The following is a 23,364-nucleotide window of genomic DNA, read 5'->3' as shown; positions in this document are numbered from 1 at the left end:
CTGAGGTTTTGGGCTTCCCTTACATCTTACGTCAGGTCCTCACCCCAGTCCCGGTCCTGTCGCTGCTGTGACCCCACGGGGTAAAAAGCAGGAGAAGCAGGTTGGTGCTGGGCCTGCATAGTGCGAGGTCTGGTGGAGGCACCCTCAGCAGTTCTCAGGGCCACAGGCCTGGAAGGTGACTGCTTTTATACCTCTCAGTTTGTCAGCAGGAAAGGGAAGGGCAAAAGTAAGAAGCTAGCCCAAGGTCATTGCTGAGTGGGAATGCCAACTCCAGAGGTCTGGCTCCTGAGCTCGCTCTCTCCTACTGACAATTCTCTGCTGAATTTCATGTCAGACAAGCCACGCCATGTCCCAGCCAGGCCACAGGAAGAGACACAGTGACACATTTGCTCCTGAATGTCGGGGTAGGGTAGCGTGCATAGCTTGCAACAGCACAGGGTCCCCAAGGTAGTGATCAGGGACAGCCCCCAGAGGCACTGACGGTGGGGGAAGGTGACTGAGGGTGGAGGGTCAGCTCTCTTCCCCTCCTGGCCCCACGTCTGCACTCACACAGTCTCTCGTGCTTAGAGCTATGTACCATCACCACAAGGAGCTCAAATACACAGCCCAGACACCTGTTTTCGGCTGCCAGAGCCTCCCCTCCTGTTCTATGGCTGAGATCACAGCTCCTTCTTCCCGGGCTGGTCTCCCTGGCTTTATGAAAGCACAGAGCTTCCCTGCCCATTTTAGATGGGCGCCTTACCATTCCTGTGAGTGGTAGTAACACTCACTCACACTGGCACAGCACTTGCCTAATGAGGTTATTTACTGGGTGACTAGTTCTTTTTGTGCATTACATCGTCCAATTCTAACAAATCTCTGAAGTTGCTTTTGTTTTTTGTTTTTGTTTTAAATAGGCTTCACACCCAGCACAGAGCCCAACATGGGGCTCGAACCCACGACCCTGAGATCAAGACCTGAGCTGAGATCAAGAGTTCGACGCTTAACCAACCACGCCACCCAGGTGCCCCCTGATGCTGCTTTTATTCTTTCTATTATTGGGTGGTGAAATTAAGGTCCAGAGGGTCAAAGATTTTGCCTGAGACCACACAGCTCTGACTCGACCCAGGGCTGGTATTCAAATTCAGAGCCCTCTGACCCCAAAGCTCCTGTCTTAACCAGTGAGGACTCCCCATTCCAACCCCCTAGCTCACTTCATTATTCAACCACTGAGGCGTTTGTAGAGGAGCAACCTGAGACTCAGGAAGTTCAAGTGCCCCTTCCCAAGGTCACTGAGAGAGTCGGAGCCATGGTTAGACCCTGAATGTGGGTGTCATTGTTTTAAAACCATTATTCCTTCACACTGGACATTACTCTTCCTCAAACTTGGATTAACCAGTGACATGAGCAGAAAGGATGCACTCAGTGTCAATGAGGGCTCACTGACCTGTGGTCCAGCGATTCCTGGAGGCCCTGGGAGGCCCCTGGGCCCAGCATCTCCCTGTAGCAGGAACAGGAAAAAAAAAACCAGTAAGAATCAGTGTCTGGAGCTTATACCCAGAGTCACCAGCAAGCTGCTGCCCTGACACACCTATTCACTGATTTCCCGCTGAAATTTCCGTCTCCTGCCTCCATCCAGCATGTCTGAGCAAAGGGTGTGGGCAGGTGGCAGTACTGAGTGTGACCATGCATTCATGGGCATAGCCCACGTCTAATGGGGTGGCCAGTCCCCAAGATGACCCCCTGCCTCCCATATTCACACCCTTGAGTAGGCTCCCCCCACATCTGTACCAGAGAGGCAGGGCTGTGATCTCCAAAGATGATACATTTCATCGCGGTGACAAGGACAAAGTTTCCCCCCTTCTCCTTACCTTTTTCCCTTCTGTGCCTTCTCTCCCTGGCTTTCCCTGGAGACCTTTGTCCCCTTTAAAACCTGGCAGACCAGGAAGGCCCGGGGGGCCTGGAGGGCAGTCATTGCACACATCCTGGGGACAGTAAGTAATAGTTACTGGTAGAGCAAAAGGAGACACGTGCAAGTGATATAAAAGCAAACGGGTGGATCGAGTTGTTACCCAGAGCATTTGTGTCTAACTTTGCATTTTTCTCTTAATCTTAAATTAGATTTTAGTACTGATACATCTGGATTATTCCCTCCCTTCTCTCTACTTCTAGCCAGCCAGACTGCTCGAAGTGGAGCCCACAACAATGATGTCAACAGTGCACCACTCCCTGTGAGCACTTAATAACATTACAGATTTGATGCAAACATTTAGTATTCTTACAAAATAACATGTCCCATCTCTGAAGCTGGCGACAGAACCAAGCTGAAAGCCAAGTTCTCTGTCTTGTGCGTTTGCCTAAGTGGTTTGTACACAAAGCAGCCGAACAAAGGAAGCAATGGGCACACACCCAATGTGACCACACACACCTCGCATTGTTCTTTGTCCAAAGCGAGCATTTCATAAACGGTCCCAGGAACTGACCTTTGCTCTACTTCTTTGAGGCAGGTGAGTGATGTCCCTGGCATGATTCTGAAGTCCTCTGAGCCCAGGGAACATGATTTCTAATTTGTCTGTGTCATCCCAAGACCTTGCAGTTTGGAGTGCAGTGTGCAGCAAATAAAACTCACTGGCTTGACCACACTGTAGCCTGTGTCCTATCCCAGAGTCCTGCTAGTTTCTCTGCAATCCTCCCTCCCCTCTTGTGACAAAGATTGGATGAGATAATACAGAGGAGGCACTTAGAATAATGTGAGATCATTCCCAGTGCATTTAGGTAGTAGCCTCAATTCATGCCTGCACTCAGTGACTCCCTCAGTGCAAAACTACTTGCAAAGCATCCAGTTAGGCTCCACACCTTTCTGCTCTGAGACCCGGTGAGTACGTATCTTGAAGAGTTCATGCTTACATGGCGTCCATCGGCACAAAACAAATGCACCAACCACAGCCTTCTGATTGCTCCACCAGAGGCGTGTGCACAGGCCCGTGGCAGCTGCACGTGTGCATACTAAAGGTGACAGTGTGGGTAACTGAGCATTCTTCTTGGTCTCTAACTCAGGATGGTCTCTCACAAAAGCAACTCTGAATGGCTTACTTTCCTTTCATTTGCTTCACTGCTACTCAACCTTTTAAACAAATGTTTACTTTGGGAGAGACAGAGAGAGAGAACGTAAGTGGGGTAGGGGCAGAGAGAGAGAGAGACAGACGGAGAATCCCAAGCAGGTTCCATGCTCAGTGTAGAGCCCGACGCAGGGCTTAATCCCAGGAACCACATGATCATGACCTGAACCAGTTATCAAGAGTCAGATGCTTAACCGACTGAGCCACCCAGGCGCCCCTCGTATGTAATCTCTGAAGAGTATTTAGAAATCTCCTGCACCAAGAAGTCTTCCTGATTGCTTCAGATGGGGGACTGCTTCTGACTCTTGCTCCCACAGCCCCAGGAACTCCTGCTATTGAAGTGCTTGCCTCACTGCTGACGTGGTCCGTGTATAGGTCCGTCCCTTCCCCACCACGCAAAAAGAAGGCGTGGGCTCTCAGAGACAGAGGTAGAGTTGCTTTATCTTTACATGTCCAATTCAGAGCAAAGAGCCTCCTGCCCATCACGAGTTCAATAAGTAAATGAACTAACCAACCCAACTGCCCTACTGACCCTCTGACCTTTTGACGTCCTGTGCCATCTTCTGTTAGCAGGTGGTCTGAGCCACTGGTTGAATGTTTTCTAGAGGCTGGGGAGTGCCAAATGTTGGGGTGTACGGACTGAAGGTGAAAGACACAAACCAAAGTATACTGGTTTTGGCTGGTGTGTTTTGTTTGGAAGAATAGCAGATTCGGGAGGAAATCCCCTATTCCTAGACCTTGTCTTGTGGTTCTTTCAAATGAGGTATCTCTATGAAACTCTGCAGCGATGGGTGTATGCTCTGTGGGAATGGGGCTAACCTGGGGGCACCAGAGATTCTGGCCACTGAGCTGTGGCTGGAGGCACTGGTGGACACAGTGGTGATCCGGAACCATTCTTTGTGGTGGGATCCACACCACGAAGGGGTTATCTGTATCTACCTAATATAAAATCTCCCCGCCTCCCTATTTCTTTCCAATTTCTGGAAGGCTCGCAGCCTGGGTCTGTCTTCGTCACAGATTCTGTGTAGGATGGCTCATTGAAGATGAGTTGTAGCAGGTCCCCAGACCTAACAGTGTGGGGGCTGGACTTACCACACTGACCCAGTCCAGGAATCCAGGGAACACAGTGAGAGCAGCCCCCCAGCCTGCAGTCACATCTACGCTCACTCTGGCCCCTGGGACCCCTGGTTCTTCCCGGCCCTGGGCTACCCCAAATGCCTTGAGACTAAATAGGGTTCTGTTTGCAAGAGACCACACGAAGCCTCTGCCCACCTGGGATCCTGGCTTCACCCCTCTGAGTCTCAGCCTCCTAATCTGTGAACAGAGGACCTCAAAGTCCGGTGAGAAATAAACAAGATAACGCATGAAAAATGCCTGATGCCATGCCTGGCACGTGGTGACAGCACAACGAATCTAGCTGCTAATGTACCCCTGCGATTTCTGTTAGTCTTTCCTTCCCTGAATCTGTTGTCTTGCCTCATCTCCCGATAAGATGCCGTTGGTCATCGATACTGGCTGCCAACTTCTCTACTTAACCGAGCTGTTCAGGCAACTCACTCAATGCCTTTGAGTCCATTCCCTTATCGTAGGGTCATTCTCCTTCCTTAGGGGATGGTTACAAAATCTAAATGAAATAATGCAGGCAGAGCCCCAGTTGTGTTGCAGGGTTCTTTGTGTGGGGTCTATAAATGCTGATTCCCTCTGGTCTCTACCCCCTTTCTTTTGTCTGGGATGTTTTCATCAAACCCAGCTCACTGGGTTGGTAGTCAGCAGGGTACAGTACAGCAGGTAAATGCACCAGAAAATGCCTACCAAAGGGAGGAATGCCACAGACTTTGCTTTGTGAAGAAAGCAGTTGTTGCTTTCCAGGAGTGGAGAGAACCTCCAGGTCATCTTACCCAACCTCTTGCCAGATACCTGAATCCTTGCTGCAATATCCCTGCCAAAGGGCCACCGTGCAGCCTACCCGTCCAAGCTCCAGGTGACAGGCAGGAAACTCCCCACCTATCTGTACTTTATCAGGTAGCTGTCACAAGCTCTGGCCCATGCAAGATGAAGTCAGATGACAGGGGCGTTTAACACGGGGGCCTGCAGCTGGTCACACTAGGTTTGGGTCTCAGCACTGCCATCATCCAGCTCTGTGACCTTGAACAAGTAAGTGCCTTCCCCAGCTGGGCTCAACCTCCTCCTTTGTAAAATGCAGACGTAACAGCGCCCACCCACTGGGTTGTTTGTGAAGATCAGATGAAATAATATTTCTCCAAGGGAGCCATCTGATTGATGGAGATATCCTGAGGATGACCTTGCTGGGCACACATCCAATTGTGGAAGTTCATTTAACCAGGACTCTTAGGAGATGAACTTTCTACCCAGGCAGTTTTCCAACTATGAGAATGAAGTATGTGATGGTATAAATTCCTGGGGGCAGAGATAAATATTCTGCAATAAAAGGTGCCTTCTCAGCAAGGGAGGGACTTTCCACCAGCCACCTGGCCCAGACCAGCAGTCTTTAACCTGCTATAAAGTAGGGAACGTTAATAGTACACTCTGCTGACCTGGGCAAACCCACTTGGCCCCAGGCTGTTGTCTACAGGGTTTCCAGGCAAAGTGCAGCTCCATGGCTCCAGGGAGCCTCAGGCACCACCCTGAGTGTGGGTGCCCACTTCCTTCCGGGGTGCCCAGCTGCTCTGATGAACACAGCTGCACCCTGTAGCAGGTAAGGAACACCAAGCTGACTAAATGTCATTTTCAATGCTGTAGCCATAAAGCATGAGGCTCCACATTACTGTTATCATTGGCAGAAAGGCTGGGACGTCTTGAGGTAGAAATCCTTGCAGGGGAGGGACAGGGCTGATGCAAACCCAGCTCCTTCTAGAGCAATGGAATTATGAGAAATGATTTAGGCTCATAAAACCCTGCGATAAACAAGGAATTGAATCAATAGGTAATGATTTCTTGTCATGTCCTTGACTGTGAAAAAAGCTTTCTCTTGTCAATTAAAATCAGGAAAGACTTTCTACTACTACTTTAAAAAAAAAAAATAAAATGTATAACTTTCTATCAAGGCATCTCAATGTATACAGAGATTACAAATCTCAGGCTTCTGGAAAGGTCTTCTTTTCCCTTTTGTTTTCCTCCCTTGCTCTCAGACATGAACTCTGTTTTGTTTGTTTGTTTGTTTGTTTGTTTTGACATCACCCAAGTGTTTGGAATGCAGGAAGTGAGGAAGAGATTGATCACACAAATGCCAAGCTTCACCCTAAATTAAGACAAAGGCTTGACACAGAGCCAGGAAAAGGGTCCTCCCCACTCACTGCAGTGAGACTGTTCTTTCTGAAGCACAGACCTTACGCATCTGTCTTGCTCACAGCCTGTCCTGGCCCCCACCATTTAAGGCCCAAGGCCCTTGGTCAGGTACCTGGACACCTAGTGGTCTTGGCTCAATCTCAGCAGAGGGATGTCCAGCTTCTCAGGGCTCTCGGCACTCATGGACAAGATGGACAGGTTCTGAAAACCGTCTAAGTCTGAACCCAGATCTCGTCTCCTCCCAGCCAAGGGGCCCAGCAGCAGCCTTCACCTCCCTGCACCCATACCCTGGCCCTTGCATTGGCAGGACGCACACCCAAGCTGCCTGACTCTGCCTACGGCCCCCTGTTCAGAGCACAAGAGACAGCCTTGTGTGGGGTTAGAGGTCAGTCTCTGAAATCGGCGAGGACTGGATTTTGCATTCCTAGAAAGACACCGACCTTCAGGGTCTCAGGCTCCTTACACGCCAACCTACAATGCAAACGGTACCAACCTCCTAGAGCAATTGTAGAAGAGAGAGATACACACCCAGCATTTAGCACAGCCTTGCACAGGAGAACTTTCTGTGAGGACAGAAATGCTGTGTATCTGTGTCATTCCAATAAGACAGGCTCTAGCCACATCTGGCCATCATGTGGTTGGAACGTGGCTAGTGGGACCAAGGACCCGAATTTTTAATTGCATTTAATTTTAGTTAACTTAAAGTTAAATTGACACCCATGGCTGGTGGCTGCCAGACGAGACAGAGGATTTAGGACATCGCCGGGCACACAGAGAGTTCTCAACAAATACTGCTGCTGGCCTCATTGACACTAACACACGATTGTTCAAACAAAACCCCCCACGACTTATTGAGATCTCCAACTCCCCATCACCATTTTCAAAACGCATGCACATTTGCTTCATGCTTTTACCTTGACCAAGAGATTTATGTCCCCTGGAGACAGTAGAGAAGAAGGCCCCTGCCAAAGTAAAAAGAAGTCAATACGGACACACACAGGCACGTGCACACAGTGTATCCCATTCTAGCTCAGACAGTGTAAGGGCTTCAAAGCGCGCCCAATCACGCAGAACTCATCTGTGCCCTGCACACCATGCAAAAAGCCCTGCGTATGTCCCAAGCCGAGGTGGCACGGGAAGAAGTCACTTCTGAGGTCACCATACAGGCTGTCAGTCCTAACCAAGTCTGACTGACATCAGCCTTTCTGGTCCCCAGTCCCCTTCTGCTGGCCTGTTCTCCTGGTGGCCTCTCCTCCCCGCCCCCCTCAAAACCTCATAGGTCATATGGGTGCTGTGGAAGGCAAAGGGAGGCACTATCCTGGATTCCCCAGATGGGTAGGAGCCGTTGCCATCAGTCATTGACAACCTACTATGAATTTAAAGCCACTTTTCCAGCTCTCCCCAGTGAAATTGCATTCTAATCCTCACCCTTCATTATGGGTTGAAGGAATGCTAATTCTGGGAAGGAGATCTCATTCGTCAGGGGTAATTACAGAGCCTCTGAAGGTATGTACGTAGAAGTCTGCAGGTCCCCAAATTGGCAGTCAAACCCACTGAGTTGGAGTGTGCTGTGTTAGGATTATGGCCAAGGTGGGGTGGAGGCTGGGTTCATACTGGGGTATAAGGAACACACAGCTGGAGGGAAAGCAATGCTTAGAAGGCAGACACTGAAGGAAGAGAGAATTCTTAGGTAGAACTGGAGTAGAGGGACATGGTTATTTTGCAAACTTCTAACTTCTGCAACGGAGAAAGAGTGCCAGAGAAGCCAGTCTCCAGGGGAAGGGATTAGATTTTCCTCTATAATATGGGAAGCCTGTGGCCACAAGTGAACATACACTGCTGAATTCTTTTGATTAAGTCTGTGTTCGAGTTTACGAATTATGAATTACCTCTAGCATCCTGGGGACGCTGACACCAATACCATTTTCCAGGCTACCAAACCCCTTTCCCTGACCCTCCAGGGCTCCTGCCGCACCCTGCGGCTAACCAAAGCCATGTGTCGGTGGCACCACGTACGTTTGCCCAGGATAACCTTGGTAGTGACTGTGGATGGGTGTGGTCTCCCGGGCTCCCGGGCACAGGTGCTCTACCGACCCTCTGGACTGTGACCCAAGGTGGATACCCAGGACAAAGGCTGGCAGACTCCGATTTGGAGGTGCCCAGGCAGTGCCAGCCCCACAGGCAGAGCTCACTTTGAGTGTGGCTGCTACAACAGAAGCCGAGACCTCCCTCGTTCTGAGCGAGACCCTCTGCAGGAAGGCCTACCTCTGCAATATTGTTTATTAAAACTTTAACTTAAAAGCAGAAAGAGGTTTTATCCTGAAGCCTTACATTTTTCCCTGGGAAGTTAATACTGTTCAAATCGGGACATGTGCATGCTGCTGGCATCGCATGAGCTGCGATGTTTCCATGCAGTCATGAGAGCCCCCTGTGTAATCAGTCGGGCCACACCAGACCACACAGCCAGGCAGCACTCACAGAGAGACAGAACAGGGAGCAGATGTTCAGTCTAGGTGCAGCGTGGCCTCGGGGAAGAGTTTAATTAATGCCTTGTACCCTCTTCCATAAACCTCTCGGGGTAGGTCACATAAGAACAGACAGGAACGGGTCTGTGGGGTGCAGTGCCTTCCGAGGGTGGGCACAAGGTGCTTAGCCGTCTGCCAGGCTGGCCTCTGAGGAGACACTCACACATGGATCATTCCAGGAGTGCCGGACAGGTAGGCAAACAGACAGTGGGAAGTGCTGAGGCCAGTCTGAGCCCTCCTCGCCTCCTCGTGTATCGCTCCACCAGCTGCCGGGGACGCAGGCTGGAAATGCAGGACTGACCCATACAGGGGTGACACACAGTGGCCTCGTGTCAAGGTGGGACAGTGCCGTGGTGCCGTTCACAGATCCAGATCCCCATGGGGTCAGGCCAAGACTGCCTTTCCCCCGCCCTGTCCTGCCTCCCTCGATCCCCACAGGCTTCACCCTCAACCCATCCACTGCCCAAGAGCCCCGCTAGAGGCGCAGAGGGGCCCAACCCTGGACGGGGATGCCCAGCACAGGAGTCCTGTGGGTGCAGCGCCAGAGAAGTGCTCTGGGACCGTGCAGTAAAGGCTGAACTCAGCCAGCCAGGGGCGTCCAAACCCACTCACTCTGACCTTGCCAGTTCCTGACGGGTAACCTCGACGCCCTCACACGCCTCACCTGGTAGGGCCTGGGTGAGCTTCCCTTCTGGGCGACGTGCCATGCTTTCCCCGAGCACCTGCTGCCCTCTCACATCCGTGTGACCCCAGGAAACTGCTGGGGAGTGAAGTGCTGTCCCCACATGCCCTCCAGGGGAGACACACGGGGAGCCCTGTGCTCCGTGCCTCTGCATCCTCCCGTGCTGGCTGCCACCTGTGTCCTCCCTCCATAAGGAACTGTCATCGTCACCGTGAGTGGAGCTGCCTTCCTGAGTTCCAGGAGTCCTCCCGGTGAATCACTGAGCCTGAGGGGGCTTGGGGACCCCCTCTGACCAGCAAGAGCAGAGACCCCAACAGCTACTGGGATGTATCTGGGACCATTTGTGGGCAGTGCATTCAGTGAATTTAATGGTGATGAGAAACAGACCTATTTCTTCTCCCTCCTCTCTCTATTCTCCCCTTCCGCCCTCCCTCTCTCCCTCTCCCTCTGCAGGTGACCAGCTATAAGACAGTCATGCTTCTGCACATTGCCAGCAGTCTGCGTGCTGGCTTAATTCTCTTTGCAGAGAGGTGTCAAGGGCTAGATTTGGCAGAGGTCATTTGAACCCCCGTTTAGTCTCCGGCCTGAACCTTACTCTCCCCTCGTGTCATCGGGGCCTGGCACCGGGCTAATGACGTGGCTTCTGCGGGGCTGACTTCACTGCTACGGAGCTGGCTTGGGCAGAGGAGGAGGGTGAGCGAGCGGTCCCTCGCCTCTCACATGACCTGTCACGTGTCGCACGGGTACGGCCTCCGGAACCCTTCTGAATAGACCAGGATCCCCATCCAGGTCTCCTCTGTGCCCAGCACCCCAGGACAGGGTGTGAAGTTGCCGGCACCCACAGTGGCCTCTGAGCCCTGCTGTGCCCAGCACCCCAGGACAGGGTGTGAGGTTGCCGGCACCCACAGTGGCCTCTGAGCCCTGCTGTGCCCAGCACCCCAGGACAGGGTGTGAGGTTGCCGGCGCCCACAGTGGCCTCTGAGCCCTGGGTGCTTGTGTGAGTCCTCCAGGTCAGGCTCACGGACACTCACGCTCTCAGGCCCAGCTTGAGCTGAAGCTTCTGTCAGGTGAGCATCTCGGTTTCGGAACCCGACTTATGATCTCCCCCTCGTGACCCCACAATCCCCAGCCCTGATGCTACCCTCTCTTCCCTCCTGGGTGACGTCTTCCAGCGGATCCGTGGGCCAGTTTCGCCCGCGTCTGCACCGCTGCCCGCCTGCCTGGATCGCCCATGTTCACCACTCCTTTCTTGCAGGGCCCCCTCTACCCCACCCAATGGCTGGGTCACTTGGCCAAGCCTTTGGGCTTCCCTGCCAACAGCAACGTGCGGGATATACGTGCTGCACGTGAGGGAGCCCACAGGAGCCTTGGGCTAGCCCGCCAAGGAGCCGACGTGCAGGACCAGCCGTTTCCCGGCAAGCCGGAGCCATGGGCTAGACCACCAAGGAGCCAGCACGCGGACCAGCCATTTCCCAGCACCCCCATGGCTACCACCATCCCCATCATATAAAAGGGGAACCGGATGGCGCTCACATGCTGGACACGGGCAGGAAATGGGCCAGTTAGGAATTTGCAAGGTACAGTGGGGTCCATTTGCCCGCCCCCAGATCCACTCTCTACCCTCTGTCCTACTCAACAACCTGAGGCTGCACCGTGGGGAACGTGTCATGGGGCTAAGTACCTGCTGGCCTTGGCTAAGGTGGACAAGGAGAGCCACCCTCAGGAAACTGGAGTTGGGGAGACCCTGCTCCCATGCTGGGCCCAGCTCTCTGGCAGTGGCCTTGAACCCACAATGACAGCTCCAATTTGGCAGCCCTTCCCCACCCTTGTGCTCTCGCGTGGTGCTGAAAACTGGGGTCAGGGTCATGGCCATGTCGGCCTCCCACCGCGGCTTATCTCTGGGCTCCCCAGCATCTCAGATCAGCCCCCCACCCGTGGCTCTGTGAGGAGTCCCTCCTTCAGCCTCTCACACCATCTGAGTTGCGTTTCATTCTCACTGGAGCCCTGACTTGAGAGTCAATATTCATCCAGAACAGTGAGATGACATACTGGTTTGCCAGGAGGCCCTCTTTCTCCTGGATTTCCTGGTACACCCTAAGAGAAGAAAGAAATGAAACATTAACTGTGCTAAGCTCATCATCCAGAGCCACTCTGCTCATGCCCCCCCCCCACCTCTGTATCCGCCAAGTGTAACCGGGTTGAAAAAAGTCACCCAACCGTAAAGACTGGCACCAATAAAAAGGCATGGTTTGCAACCTCAGCCGAGCACTCAACGCTTCCCAGAAAGTATTCAACTGTGGCAAATATTTAGAATATGCCAACCCTCCTATGACTCCCATCCAAAATGCAAAGCCGCAAATGGCTCCTGCACACATCCCACCATCCTTCTCCAAACACAGGTGAAAGGGCCAGCTTGGAGAGCAGGACTGGTTCTAATAGCACGTTGAGATTGGGGCAGGTAAATGAGAATATGTGGACAGGTTCTAGAGTGTAACTTCCTCCTCTGCAGTGGAACCAAGGAAGGGAAGGGGAGGGTGACTGATCGTCCCTGCCCATAGTGAACTGAAAGTATAGATGGAGAGATGCATGTCTAAGAGTAAATGCTACCGCTTAATGGCGCCAGACATCTTTGCTTCATAGGAACTCATTGTTGCCAGCCTACCATCCGGTCAGAGGATGCAGTGAGCAACACCCATGTAGAAGACACATGGTCCCTATCTTCTTAGAGCTCAGATCTATCTGAGCAGAAGCCAGACAATGGATACTAAGAGATGACTACCGTCGTCACGATGTCAGAAGTGATGCATCTTTAGCATCAGATAAGGGAGAAAGCCCTTGCAGGGATGGGTCAGGAACAAGTCCGTGGAGAACAAGTCCATGGCACCTGACTTGAGCAGATAGGACCAGGTAAGGAAATTGACCAAAAGAAAAAAAAAAAGGAGGCATTGTATGGGACACTGGGAGCTAATGAGATTCTGAAAGCATAACACAAAAGCATAAGGAGTAAAACTAGACAATACAAAAATCATAGGTCACGATCAACCTAGGTCATAGATCAAAAATCTAAAAATGTTCCTGGGGAAGGGGCAGGGATTAGTGGAGAAGCACTATTCCTCCGGGGGTTCCCTGGTCAAGGGGAGGCTGGGAGACGGTGGAGGACGGTGGGCTTCCAGGGGGGTCCATAAGAACTCCAGCTGAGTGGGTACCATTTCTCATTACTTACGTCCTGGCCAGCTGGTCCCTGGGGGCCGGGGAATCCGGGTAAGCCTCGGGATCCCTGAGGAAAAAAGAAGGTAAGTCACTCGCCAACAGCTTAAGCAAAATTAGGTCCCCCATTCCTTGGCAATAGTTGGTTCCCATTGTACAAATGGCCTGTTACTATGAGGAATCTGATATAATGCATGTGCCAAGATTCCCTGCTCAGTGATTACTCATTTCCCCATTGCTGTAGAAGTGGGAGTGTCACACACGCGCACGCGCACACACACACACACACACACAGACACACACACACACAGAATGCTCTGGAACACCTTCCCTGTGAGCCCTCCTGCTCAGGCCCAGGAGAAAGGCCCCTTCCTTAAGTGGAAGGGTCACAGGGTCAGCTCCCGTGGTGAGCGCACCGGGGCTCACCCCTCTGCATCTGGTGGGCTGCTGGCCGGCTGTGCACAGTGTCCACTACGTAGAGGACATTTATTACTTTCTATTAGAAAATCATTCCCATTCTGTTGAAAATTTCTGGACAGTATCAGGAATTCTCACACATATTTTTCACTGTGGCTCTCCCTTCCTGTGGAAACCTTCCTTAAATAGAATCAGCTCTCTGTCCTGGCAGGTGCCGGAACTGTGCCACACGGCAGCTCAGGAGCAAACCCTGCCTCTCTGAGGACTTCCCAAAATGTCCCCTTCACATCGACCCCTCTGTAGGAGCCCCATTGGCCGTATCACCAACCCTATTGCTATGCTACATTAACTTGTTCTGAAATATGATGGCTATCAATTAACCGCTCTGAGCCTCTGTTTTCTCATCTATAAAAAATGGGTATAAAAACGCCATTTCTCGGTTCAGAACTCACTGAGTGCACAGAATTTTCATGCAAAATATTTCATCATCGGTGCTAATATGCAGCTCCTCCCGCTCTGGGGGCAGTTTGTAGAAATTCACATTTTCCAGGTAAATGCATGCATATGCTTATCATCCATGGCGGCCACTCCTTAGAACAAATGTTTATGGAGAGCTTTCCTGTGGCTTCACCGCATTTAGTCCATCAGAGCTCCGCAAAGGCCCATGGGTCTTTCATGCCCACTTTACGGATTAAGAGAGATTCCCCCCCCCCCCCAGCTTGATCAGGATAATGTGGCTGGGGGTGGTGAAGCCAGGACTCAAAGGCAGTTCTGCTGGTAATTAGATAAAATTCGTCAAGCCATGCTGTCCTTCTGTGATGCAGAGACACCAAAAAAGCAAAGCCAGTCTCATTCTGCCCAACTCTAGCACGCACACACCGGATTCGATGACCACCCATCCCCTTCCTAATCTACCACTCCAGAGACTGGCGGTTATTTTCTAGAGATTGGAACCGTTTAATGTTAGGGATTTGCAGAAACCACTTTCATTTAGCAGCCCCAATATAAAATTGCTTTAATTAGAAAAGAATTTCTCCATGAAGCCCAGCCCTTCATTTCACTCATACTGTACCGGGGGCCCTTTGTCTCCTGGTGGTCCAGAGGGTCCCTAAGAAACAAACAAACAAAACAAGTAAGTAAAGTCAGAAGGAAATACCGTAAACATACCGTAGCTATGATTTCCAAGCCAGGTCTTCACTGTCCTCGAAGGAGTAGCTAACTGCCCCCTGGTGTTAAGCCACAGTCACACCTGCTCACGACACCCGGACATGCCACCCATGGAGATCGTCCTGGAACTTTCTCCATTTGTCCCTGAACAGGTACCACCTTATCCTGGCACCCACTTGGTTCCTGACACTGAGCTTATCTCTAGTTTGGACCTCTGGTGCAGGGTGGGAGCCAGCATCCCAGGATCTTCGCGCTGCGCTTGCGTCTTGCTTGGGACACGCTGGGGGCACACGCAGGGCCAGACTCCCCAGCATGGCCTGTTTTGGCTGATGCTGCTGTAGTGGCCCCCACCTCCTAACAGGGGATGTTCCCCACCCCGGTCCGCCCTGCTATGAGTGCATCCAGCTTAGGATTTGGCTTCTGGATATTGATCTAAGATGTGGCCACTGATTAAGGCATTAGTGTGTGGTTTCAGGTCCTCCCGTGAGCGGAACCCTCCCTTGCCCTGAATCTTCCCTATGCTATGCTTCTGCGTGGAAGAGTGTGCCCTGCTTTTCTACCTGGACACATTCTTGTCACACTTCGGTTCTCAGTTGAGATGTCACCACCTTGGAAAGCCTTCCCCGGCTCCTCATGGGATGCTCATTAGAGATGTCTTCTAGCCCCTCCATGCACCCCATCCAGGACGCAAGGTTGGAGACCAGCCTCACTTCTCGGCGGCCTGTCCTCCCCGCTGAATGGCTGAGTGCTGCGTGGTCAGGTGGGTACTGAGCACCTTGCTCGGCATGGTCTCTCCAGCACTCAGCACAGTGCCCCGTGGCAGTTACGGCAAAGTACAGCAGAGCAAATGGGACTCCATCAAAATGAACATTTTAGAGTATGGGAACTTTGGAATCAGGTGTGATCACGCTCACTTTTCACTGATGATCAGAGACAGGCCAGAGGAGACTGGGGCTTGCCCAAACCACACCGGGAGTCACTCGACAGAGGGGTTAACACACCTCCTGCCCAGTCTAGCGTACCCTGCGTCTCTGTGTGGCAGAGCCCAGGAGAACTTCCCAGATATTCCCAAGAGGAAGAAGGATTGTACATAAATGCATAGGTTTCTGGCAATATGACAAGCCAGGTAACCTTAAAGTCTGCTTATTAAATATGTCCCAGATGGGGCGCCCAGTTGGCTCAGTCAGTTGAGCATCTGACTCTTGATTTCAGCTCAGGTCATGATCCCAGGTCATGGGATGAAGCTCAATGCCCAGAGTGGAGCCTGCTTGAGATTCTCTCTCTCTCTCTCTCTCTCTCTCTCTCTCTCTCTCGCTCTCTCTTTCTCTGTCCCTCTCCCTAGCTCATGTGAGCACGCTCTCTCTCTCAAACAAACAAAAAGTCATTCCAGAACTACCTGATAAAACAGAGGTAGCATCCTCTTAAGTGCACTGAAGAAAGGATGGGGAGTCTCCAGAGGCCTACGGGCAAGCAGGTAAGTCAAGCAGATAAGACAAGAGACCTACTTCTACTGCGGGTCTATTTGCCTCTGAAGCCACTTTCCCTGCCTTACTTCTCATTGGTTCTGCCATGTGTCAGTCAATGTATACATGGGCCAACGCACACACATCTGAAGTCTACGCTCTTCCAAGTAGTTCTCTACTGAGACTGCACTCATTCCTCAAGGAAAGGACCCAGGGACAACTGATTACCAGCAAGGGGAACACTGCCAGGTCACTTCAGAGGCACCCTGGGTTCTAAATGAAACTCCATGACCGACCTCAAGCACTTAACTTGCTCATTACATTGAGCTCCAAATTTCTCTCTCACGTTACTTCATATAAAATCCACACGTGAAAGATGAATTCTGTTGTCAAAAAGGCGTTCATTTCAAATCTTAGCTTTATCGATTATTAGCTGTTTGGCTTTAAGCAAGTGACTTTGTCTCTGAGCTTTGGTCTCCCACGCGGAATGCAGAGCTAGATGGCCACCTTGCCTTGAGTGATCAGAAGTGAAAACAGATGCTCTAAGTAGAGAACTAAGCCATTCAGTGCATGGCCCACCCTCACAGCTCTTTTGTCAGTATACGTTCAAGAAATTTAATGAAAGTGTTGAGGAGGACGGTGTGTATAATAGCATTCTTACACATGAAGCCTAAGCATGTTTTCAACAACCACAACCCTCTTTTCCAAGACTATGCCCTATGACATGCTTGCTCAACAGCCACTTTACCCCAACATACATATCTTGGCCTTTGGTACCATGTTCCACTAGAAGGAAACAGCTCCCTGGAGAAATGACTGATCCCTGATCTGGACAAGGAATGTACACAAACCTAGAGCACCTTGTCATTCCAAGAAGCAAAGACACGATTAGAGACTGCTAGGCTTTTGTCAAAGGTACTCAGGGTCAACGGGGATAAGCTCCTATTGGCATCGGCTAAGACAACCTGTGCATCAACAGGAAGAATAACCAAGATACATAAAAACGCATCAAATGTATTTGAATCCATGAGTTCAAAATTACTGATGAAAAACAAAAGCACCTAATTAATCATCTTTGTGAGATGCTAGGGAATCAAGTCATTATTTGAAAATAACTGAAGGGGAAGACCGGAACATTCCATATGTATTGTACCATATGAATTGTACCACTGAGTATGTAAATTATAATTGAGGGACCTTTCCTCCATCTAGAAGTATTCTAGCAGATCCATAAAAAAGAGTTGGTAGAACAAGAAAGGCATCAATTTGCAACCCTTGATGTGCTAATTGATCTAAGCATTGGACATCAAAGAGTGTGAACATCACCACGAGAGAGACCACCAGACATCATGTGCTTCCTGATGGAAGAACACACTCCCTGTGAAGTCTTGCCAAAAACATCAAGCCTGAATCTGATCAAGGCTCTAGGCCCAATTACTGATGTATAGAAAATGCAGGCACAGGGCAATGTGTTAAACTAGTAAATTAGCAAATTCCAGACTGTGGGAAGCTCTATGAGACCAAAAAGTAAATCTTGTTTCATCAATAAATAAACTGCAAAAGGAAAGAAAAAATAATGGAGGGAAGTCTACATATTTATAAAAGAAATTAAAAAAAAAATCAGCCAATTACTGTCTCTATTTGGGTCTTGATTCGAACAAAAGAGAACTACGGAAGCATGGCATTTATGGAAGAAATATGAACTTGGCCATTGACTGGATATTTGATGACGTTATGAAATTGCTTTGGGGAGTGTAATAATGAAACTGTGGTTGCATTTAAAAAGTCATTGTCTTTTAGAAACATACCAAAATTGTTTACAGATAAAATGAGACACATCTGGGATTTGCTTCAAAATAATGGAGGGCAGTTGAGGATGAATAGGAAGCAGTGTCCTTGAACAGGGATCCTGGTTGTTAGAGCTAAGTGCGGCTGCGTGAGGCTCATTTGGCTATTCTCCCAAAATATTCTTTTGGTGTATCTGAATTTCTCCTTGATAAATGTAAGTATACATATAGTGTATATGTATGTATGCACATGTATACTGTATACTATGGGGTCTATATGTATTATACTATATGCATATTATATACACTGTATATTATATACACCACATAATTATAAAGTATATATACTCAACAAGTATAAGTATAGAGTGTGTGTATGCGTGTATATACACTATCTGTATACTACACACTATGTACTGTATGTATATTATACTATATGTACATTATATATACTATATATATGTATACTATATACTAAATGTATATTATACTATATGTATATCATATACATTATATATCATACACACTACATAAATATAAAATATATATGCTTGATAAATATAAGTATATACAGTGTGTATGTATGTGTGTACATATACTATAAATATACTATATACACCATGTATACACATATACACTATATACACACATACACTATATATGTAGTATGCACACATAGTATACACACATGCATACACATGCACCACAATGCTTCTGTTATTTGCTGATAATTGCAGACAGTGAAAACTCACAAAACCGAAAGCCCCGAGAGGCTCTAGATACGCTAAACACTTTTCCTCTGCTATGCTGCTATGCTGACATCACTGTTTCCCTCCTTTGAAGGTTGGTCACCTCTCACCCCTTCTCCCCACTGATAACCTAACACCAAGGTGCAATTTTCTGCTCCACGGTCTTTTATCTGAACGCTAACGTGTGCCAGGCTCTGTGGTGGTCACGGAGGATGCCTACACTCAGTGCTCAAGTAAGGAAAACCACCCTTCTAATAACCAATGGGGACTCAATGGGTCTGGGTTGAAAGATGCCAGAGCTGCTGACACCTGCCTGAGAGACTTGGGGGAGGCTTTACCCAGAGGATGCCAGGGGAGAGAGGTTGGGGGAAGAGGCCGGTGGGCTTCACAGGCAGGGAAGGGCAAGCAGACCCCGGCAGAGGAGAAGTCAAGCTTTGCGCAGGAAAGAACAGTTCCTTTCCTTGACATGGGAATGCCTGGTGGCTGCAGCCATACTTTCCCAGGGCAGCTGGGGTCTGCCTGGGTGAGAAGGGCCTGCAGTGCCCCTCAGGAGAGGCTTCCGAGTTACGGATGAGCTCAGATCCAGGCTCTGGGGTGGTGTGGGCACCCCAGCGGCTGGAGAAGGCCAGGTGGGGAGGCCAGGGTGGAAATCCAGGAGTGAGGTAGGAGGGAGGGCAAACGAGGCCGGAACAACAGCCGGGTCCACTGTAAAGGAATTGAGATCAGCCACAGAGATCGAAAGGAGAGCTCCCAACCAGAAGTGACCGTGGAAACTTATTTTAAAACATTTTTGGGGGCACCTGGCTGGCTCAGTCAGTCAAGGGTCCCACTCTTGGTTTCGGCTCAGGTCGTGATCTCACAGTTCATGAGTTCGAGCCCTGCATTGGGCTCTGTGCTGACAGTGCACAGCCTGCTTGGGATTTTCTCTCTCCCTCCCTCTCTCTCTGCCCCTCCCCTGCTCATGCTCTTTCTCTCTCAAAATGGATTAGTAAACAAACAGAAAAATTTAAAAAAAATCTTTTTGTTTCATCAACCAAGACTTGAATCTAAACACCAAGAGTGGGATACTCAGTTCCTGGTCATATGCAGAGCTCTAGGGTATGAGGGCGTCTCGCCATCCACACCCTCCCCACCTCGCCCTGTGCACAGAACAGGATGGGAGTGCGTGTCAGTGAGCAAAGACCTGCACATTCCCTGGGCATCAGCTTTGGGGTAACTACTGAGAAATGCCCATAGTGAAATGCCTGAGAAATGTCCCCCAGCAGGGCCAGATAAGTGGCCACATGGCTGCACCAACTCCCTTCGAGGGAAACTGGCCAGCCTCCTTCTTGGGACAGCCTGACCTGAGTGGCTCTCTGGTTCTCCTACACAAAGGAACGGAACCAAACAGGCAGATAAGACACATGAACAAAACGCAACGCTTCTGTACAACCTGAAACCGACGTGACCTTGTGTGGCAACTGTACCTCCATAAAGAAAGGGGCAGAGAACAACCGCTAGCCTCCAGAGTCGTAGCTCAGAAGCCACGGTGCGCGGAGAAGACGCTGTTCCATGAAGACTCGTGAGCGTGGACGTGTCACTATCGCTGCCCTGCCTGGAGTGCGGCAGGATGCTTGGGGCCCAACCCTAGCTCCGCCAAGTCCCAGCTGTCACTTCAGGCAAGTGGTGTTACCTCTCTGTCTTCACTGGCACATGAAAAGGAGAACAGGACCCACAGGTCCTGGTTGCCCTGCTCACTGCTGCCCCCTGGAGGCCAAACAGCAGGCTCGCTGGGGTTACTGTTCTGCCACCTTTCAGGAGCTTTTATCTCTAGTCTTATTATACTATTTCCTAGATGATGGGGAGTTAAAAAAAACTGTTAGGACACTGACACATTTTATTGCACATCATCAGCTCCATGCTTCTTTCTTCCATCGGGCTGTCAGCCTAACAGCGAGCCAGTCCTGACTGACATGCGACTCTACCTACACCAAGGAGGGCGTTGGTACGAAAAGACTGCAGACGGGAAGGAAAGGTCGGGGGAGGATTCTTATGACATCAGAAGGTCAAAGGCAGGGTGCCAGGTGTCATTACCAATGTTATCATGATGTAACCTCACGACACCCCTGCTGCCGCTACAGGAATTACAGGCACTTCACCCATGAAGAAACTGACAGAATCAGAAGGCGTGGGTCTCAGGGAACACGGTCGTCAGCGGGAATCTCGCCCTTGCAGACCTCGAGCTCCTGGGTTCGGTGAGGTTCAGTAGCACTGTGATCTGTCCTCAGGCCTAAGCTGGATCGTTTTTAAGCGTTTAAAACCTTGCTAAAGGAAGATCAGAGGCAACTTGGAGATTAAAGGGGTTTTTTGTGAATGTCTTGAATCTAGAAGCCAAACCCCCCACAGCTGCTTTGCCACCCGTATCCCTGTCCAGTGAGGTGCACAGGCTGGCAGGGAAAGCCAGGGCTCCCTTCCAGCGGGGTCGGCACTGCTCCCGGATGCCAAAGGCCTCAGAGCATAATGCCAGGGAAGGGAGGACGCGAAGAATAACTTATAAGCTGATCCGTCCTTAATGGGAGCGCTTAATGGAAATGGATAATCATGCTCATCCTGCTGAAACCACCGGGTGAGGTGACACAGGCAAAGAGAACTGCTTTGGGAGGATGTGGGAGGTGATGTGCATCCTGGCCCTGGCACAGGACGAGCTATGTGACATTGGCCAAGTCACTCCACCTCGTGAACCTCAGATTGTTAACCTGGAAAAAACAGTGATGGAGTCGAGCCATCAGCGCCCCTCTCCAAATGCCCCCCCCCCCCCCGCCGGCACCTGGCAGCATCCCGGGCTTTCTGGAGCCACAGGACCGGGGCAGGCTGAGAGCTCCTGGGAGTCAGCCCCGCAGGGAGCAGCCTCCACCCGCTGGCCAACAGGAGTGGACACACACATACACCCCTGCCTTGCCTCCCCATTGGAGAACAACTCCGCGATGCACCAGGCCTCTCACCTCTCCCGGGCTGTCAGCAGAAGGAAGCCCTAGTCGTCCACAGCCCAAGCCTGCTCGTGAACACAGTCTCCCTCACTTCCCTTCCTTCCACAGACTACCCCCTAAGTAGTGATTTCTGGAGCATTTCCTAAATAAACTCCTTGCACTGAACCCTGTTCTCAGGAGAGGCTTCTGCAGAAGGCAGCTTTCACCCAGTGGTAGGGCACATTCACAGGACTGCAGGAGGCAGTGGGTACGCAGGCTTCTACACTGGGCACCAGGCCAGACACAGACCACTCGGCAAACGGCCCTGGTCCCGTAAAGAGGCAGCTGAGTCCCTCGTGAACCCACACCCCTGGCATCACCCCCTCCTTCACCTCCCCTGACTCTCAGCGCACCCCTGCATCCTCTGTGCAGATTCCCAGGTCATCAAGAGCCTAGGCAAGGGGCCAAAGACAGGATTTATGAAAATTCAGTAAGCTTTCGTCCGCCACGGAAGCTTGTAATAAGTTGAAGAGGAAAGACAATAAAGAGTTGATTTACAGCCCCTTGGCTGCAGCCAATTACTTTTCAGGTGGAATCACTTAGGCATGAACATATTTCATGGCTTACTTTAGCTAGCTCTGAAGCGGGAGGTGGGGTGGACGATGTCCCCCTCTACCGACTGGCGTTCTGATTAAGGGCCTGACACGGTGAGCCCGTAGGGAACAGACCGGGATCTACAGAGACCTGCTACGTGATGGAGAGCCCTACATTCACCTTACAGCTTCCCTTACAAAAAGTTTTCTATTCTAGGGTTAATTCCTACATGAGGTAGAATCCTCACTCCAGATCAGGCCCCAGGAGAAGGAGGGTTTCAGAAATAATAACGCTCGAACCCTGTTCCTTCCAGCTACCAAAAAACTGAAAAAAAAAAAAAATAGCCAAAGACAAAAGATACGGTTGATGTAATGAAGCAGGAGGATTTGTTCTGAGAATTTCTTTGGAAGAAAGACAGACTAAAACTGGACATTCCCAAGGGGATTCCATATGCCTGCTCCATGGTTTCAGGCACTTTTAAGGAGACAGGAGCCCCGCACCCCATGTGAGGTGGAAGGTCTGTGGTCATTTCTGGTGGTGAGCAAATGAGGCAAGCTGGAGGGGGGGGGGTTCCCTGGAGAATTTCAGGGACAGAGTGAGGGACCCAAGACCAACGGTGGTATGTAAGAGAACCACAGATGAAAGAAAAGGGAATTTCTGTTTTATAAGTGATATTGTGGGTAAGAAACTGGATTTCCTCTCAAATTATTTGAGAGACAAAAAGCAGAGTTCCTTTAATGGGTTTTTATTGAGGTTGGTAGTTCTTGAATGCAAAACCAAGCAGAGACTGGGGTCATGTGCTGCTCTGGTTTATATCCAGAATAGGGGTGGAGTTAGACTGGGTTAAATAGCAGTAACAACAATGCATGAATAGTTTGGATATGATGAGGCTTAGTAGTAGCATTTGAAATTTTTTTTTTCAACGTTTATTTATTTTTGGGACAGAGAGAGACAGAGCATGAACGGGGGAGGGGCAGAGAGAGAGGGAGACACAGAATCGGAAACAGGCTCCAGGCTCCGAGCCATCAGCCCAGAGCCCGACGCGGGGCTCGAACTCACGGACCGCGAGATCATGACCTGGCTGAAGTCGGACGCTTAACCGACTGCGCCACCCAGGCGCCCCAGTAGTAGCATTTGAAAAGGACTGGGTATTTGAGCTTCTTTTCAATAATAGTAAGACAGGTGCTACAGACTGAATGTTTATGTCTTCCCCAAATTCTTACATGGAAACCAAAGTTCCTTCATGATGGTATCTGGAAATGGGCCTTCGAGAGGTGACTAGGTAATGAGAGCAGAGGCTTCATGACTGGAATTAGTGTCCTTAGAAAAGAGAACCTGGAGAGAGGTCCCTCATTCCTCCACCTTTTGAGGACACAGAGAAAAGACAGCCATCTATGAATCAGGAAAAGGACCATCAGACGATG

General features: G+C 50.4%; 1 protein-coding gene across 1 annotated transcript in view; it reads right to left on the bottom strand.

Annotated features, from left to right (window-relative positions):
- The window catches only part of COL22A1 (collagen type XXII alpha 1 chain), a 232,479-nt gene that overhangs the window by 56,950 nt on the left and 152,165 nt on the right, over positions 1-23,364 (bottom strand). The window contains exons 28-33 of the mRNA XM_030304529.1: positions 14,308-14,343; positions 12,835-12,888; positions 11,661-11,705; positions 7,319-7,366; positions 1,851-1,964; positions 1,427-1,480 (exon numbers count right to left, since the gene is read on the bottom strand). Of these exons, the coding sequence (XP_030160389.1) occupies positions 1,427-1,480; positions 1,851-1,964; positions 7,319-7,366; positions 11,661-11,705; positions 12,835-12,888; positions 14,308-14,343 (351 nt within the window). The remainder of the gene's footprint in view (positions 1-1,426; positions 1,481-1,850; positions 1,965-7,318; positions 7,367-11,660; positions 11,706-12,834; positions 12,889-14,307; positions 14,344-23,364) is intronic.

Source organism: Lynx canadensis, chromosome F2 (genome assembly GCF_007474595.2).
Source record: "Lynx canadensis isolate LIC74 chromosome F2, mLynCan4.pri.v2, whole genome shotgun sequence".
Taxonomy (NCBI): Eukaryota; Metazoa; Chordata; class Mammalia; order Carnivora; family Felidae; genus Lynx; species Lynx canadensis.
This window is presented reverse-complemented; position numbering and strand designations above follow the sequence as displayed.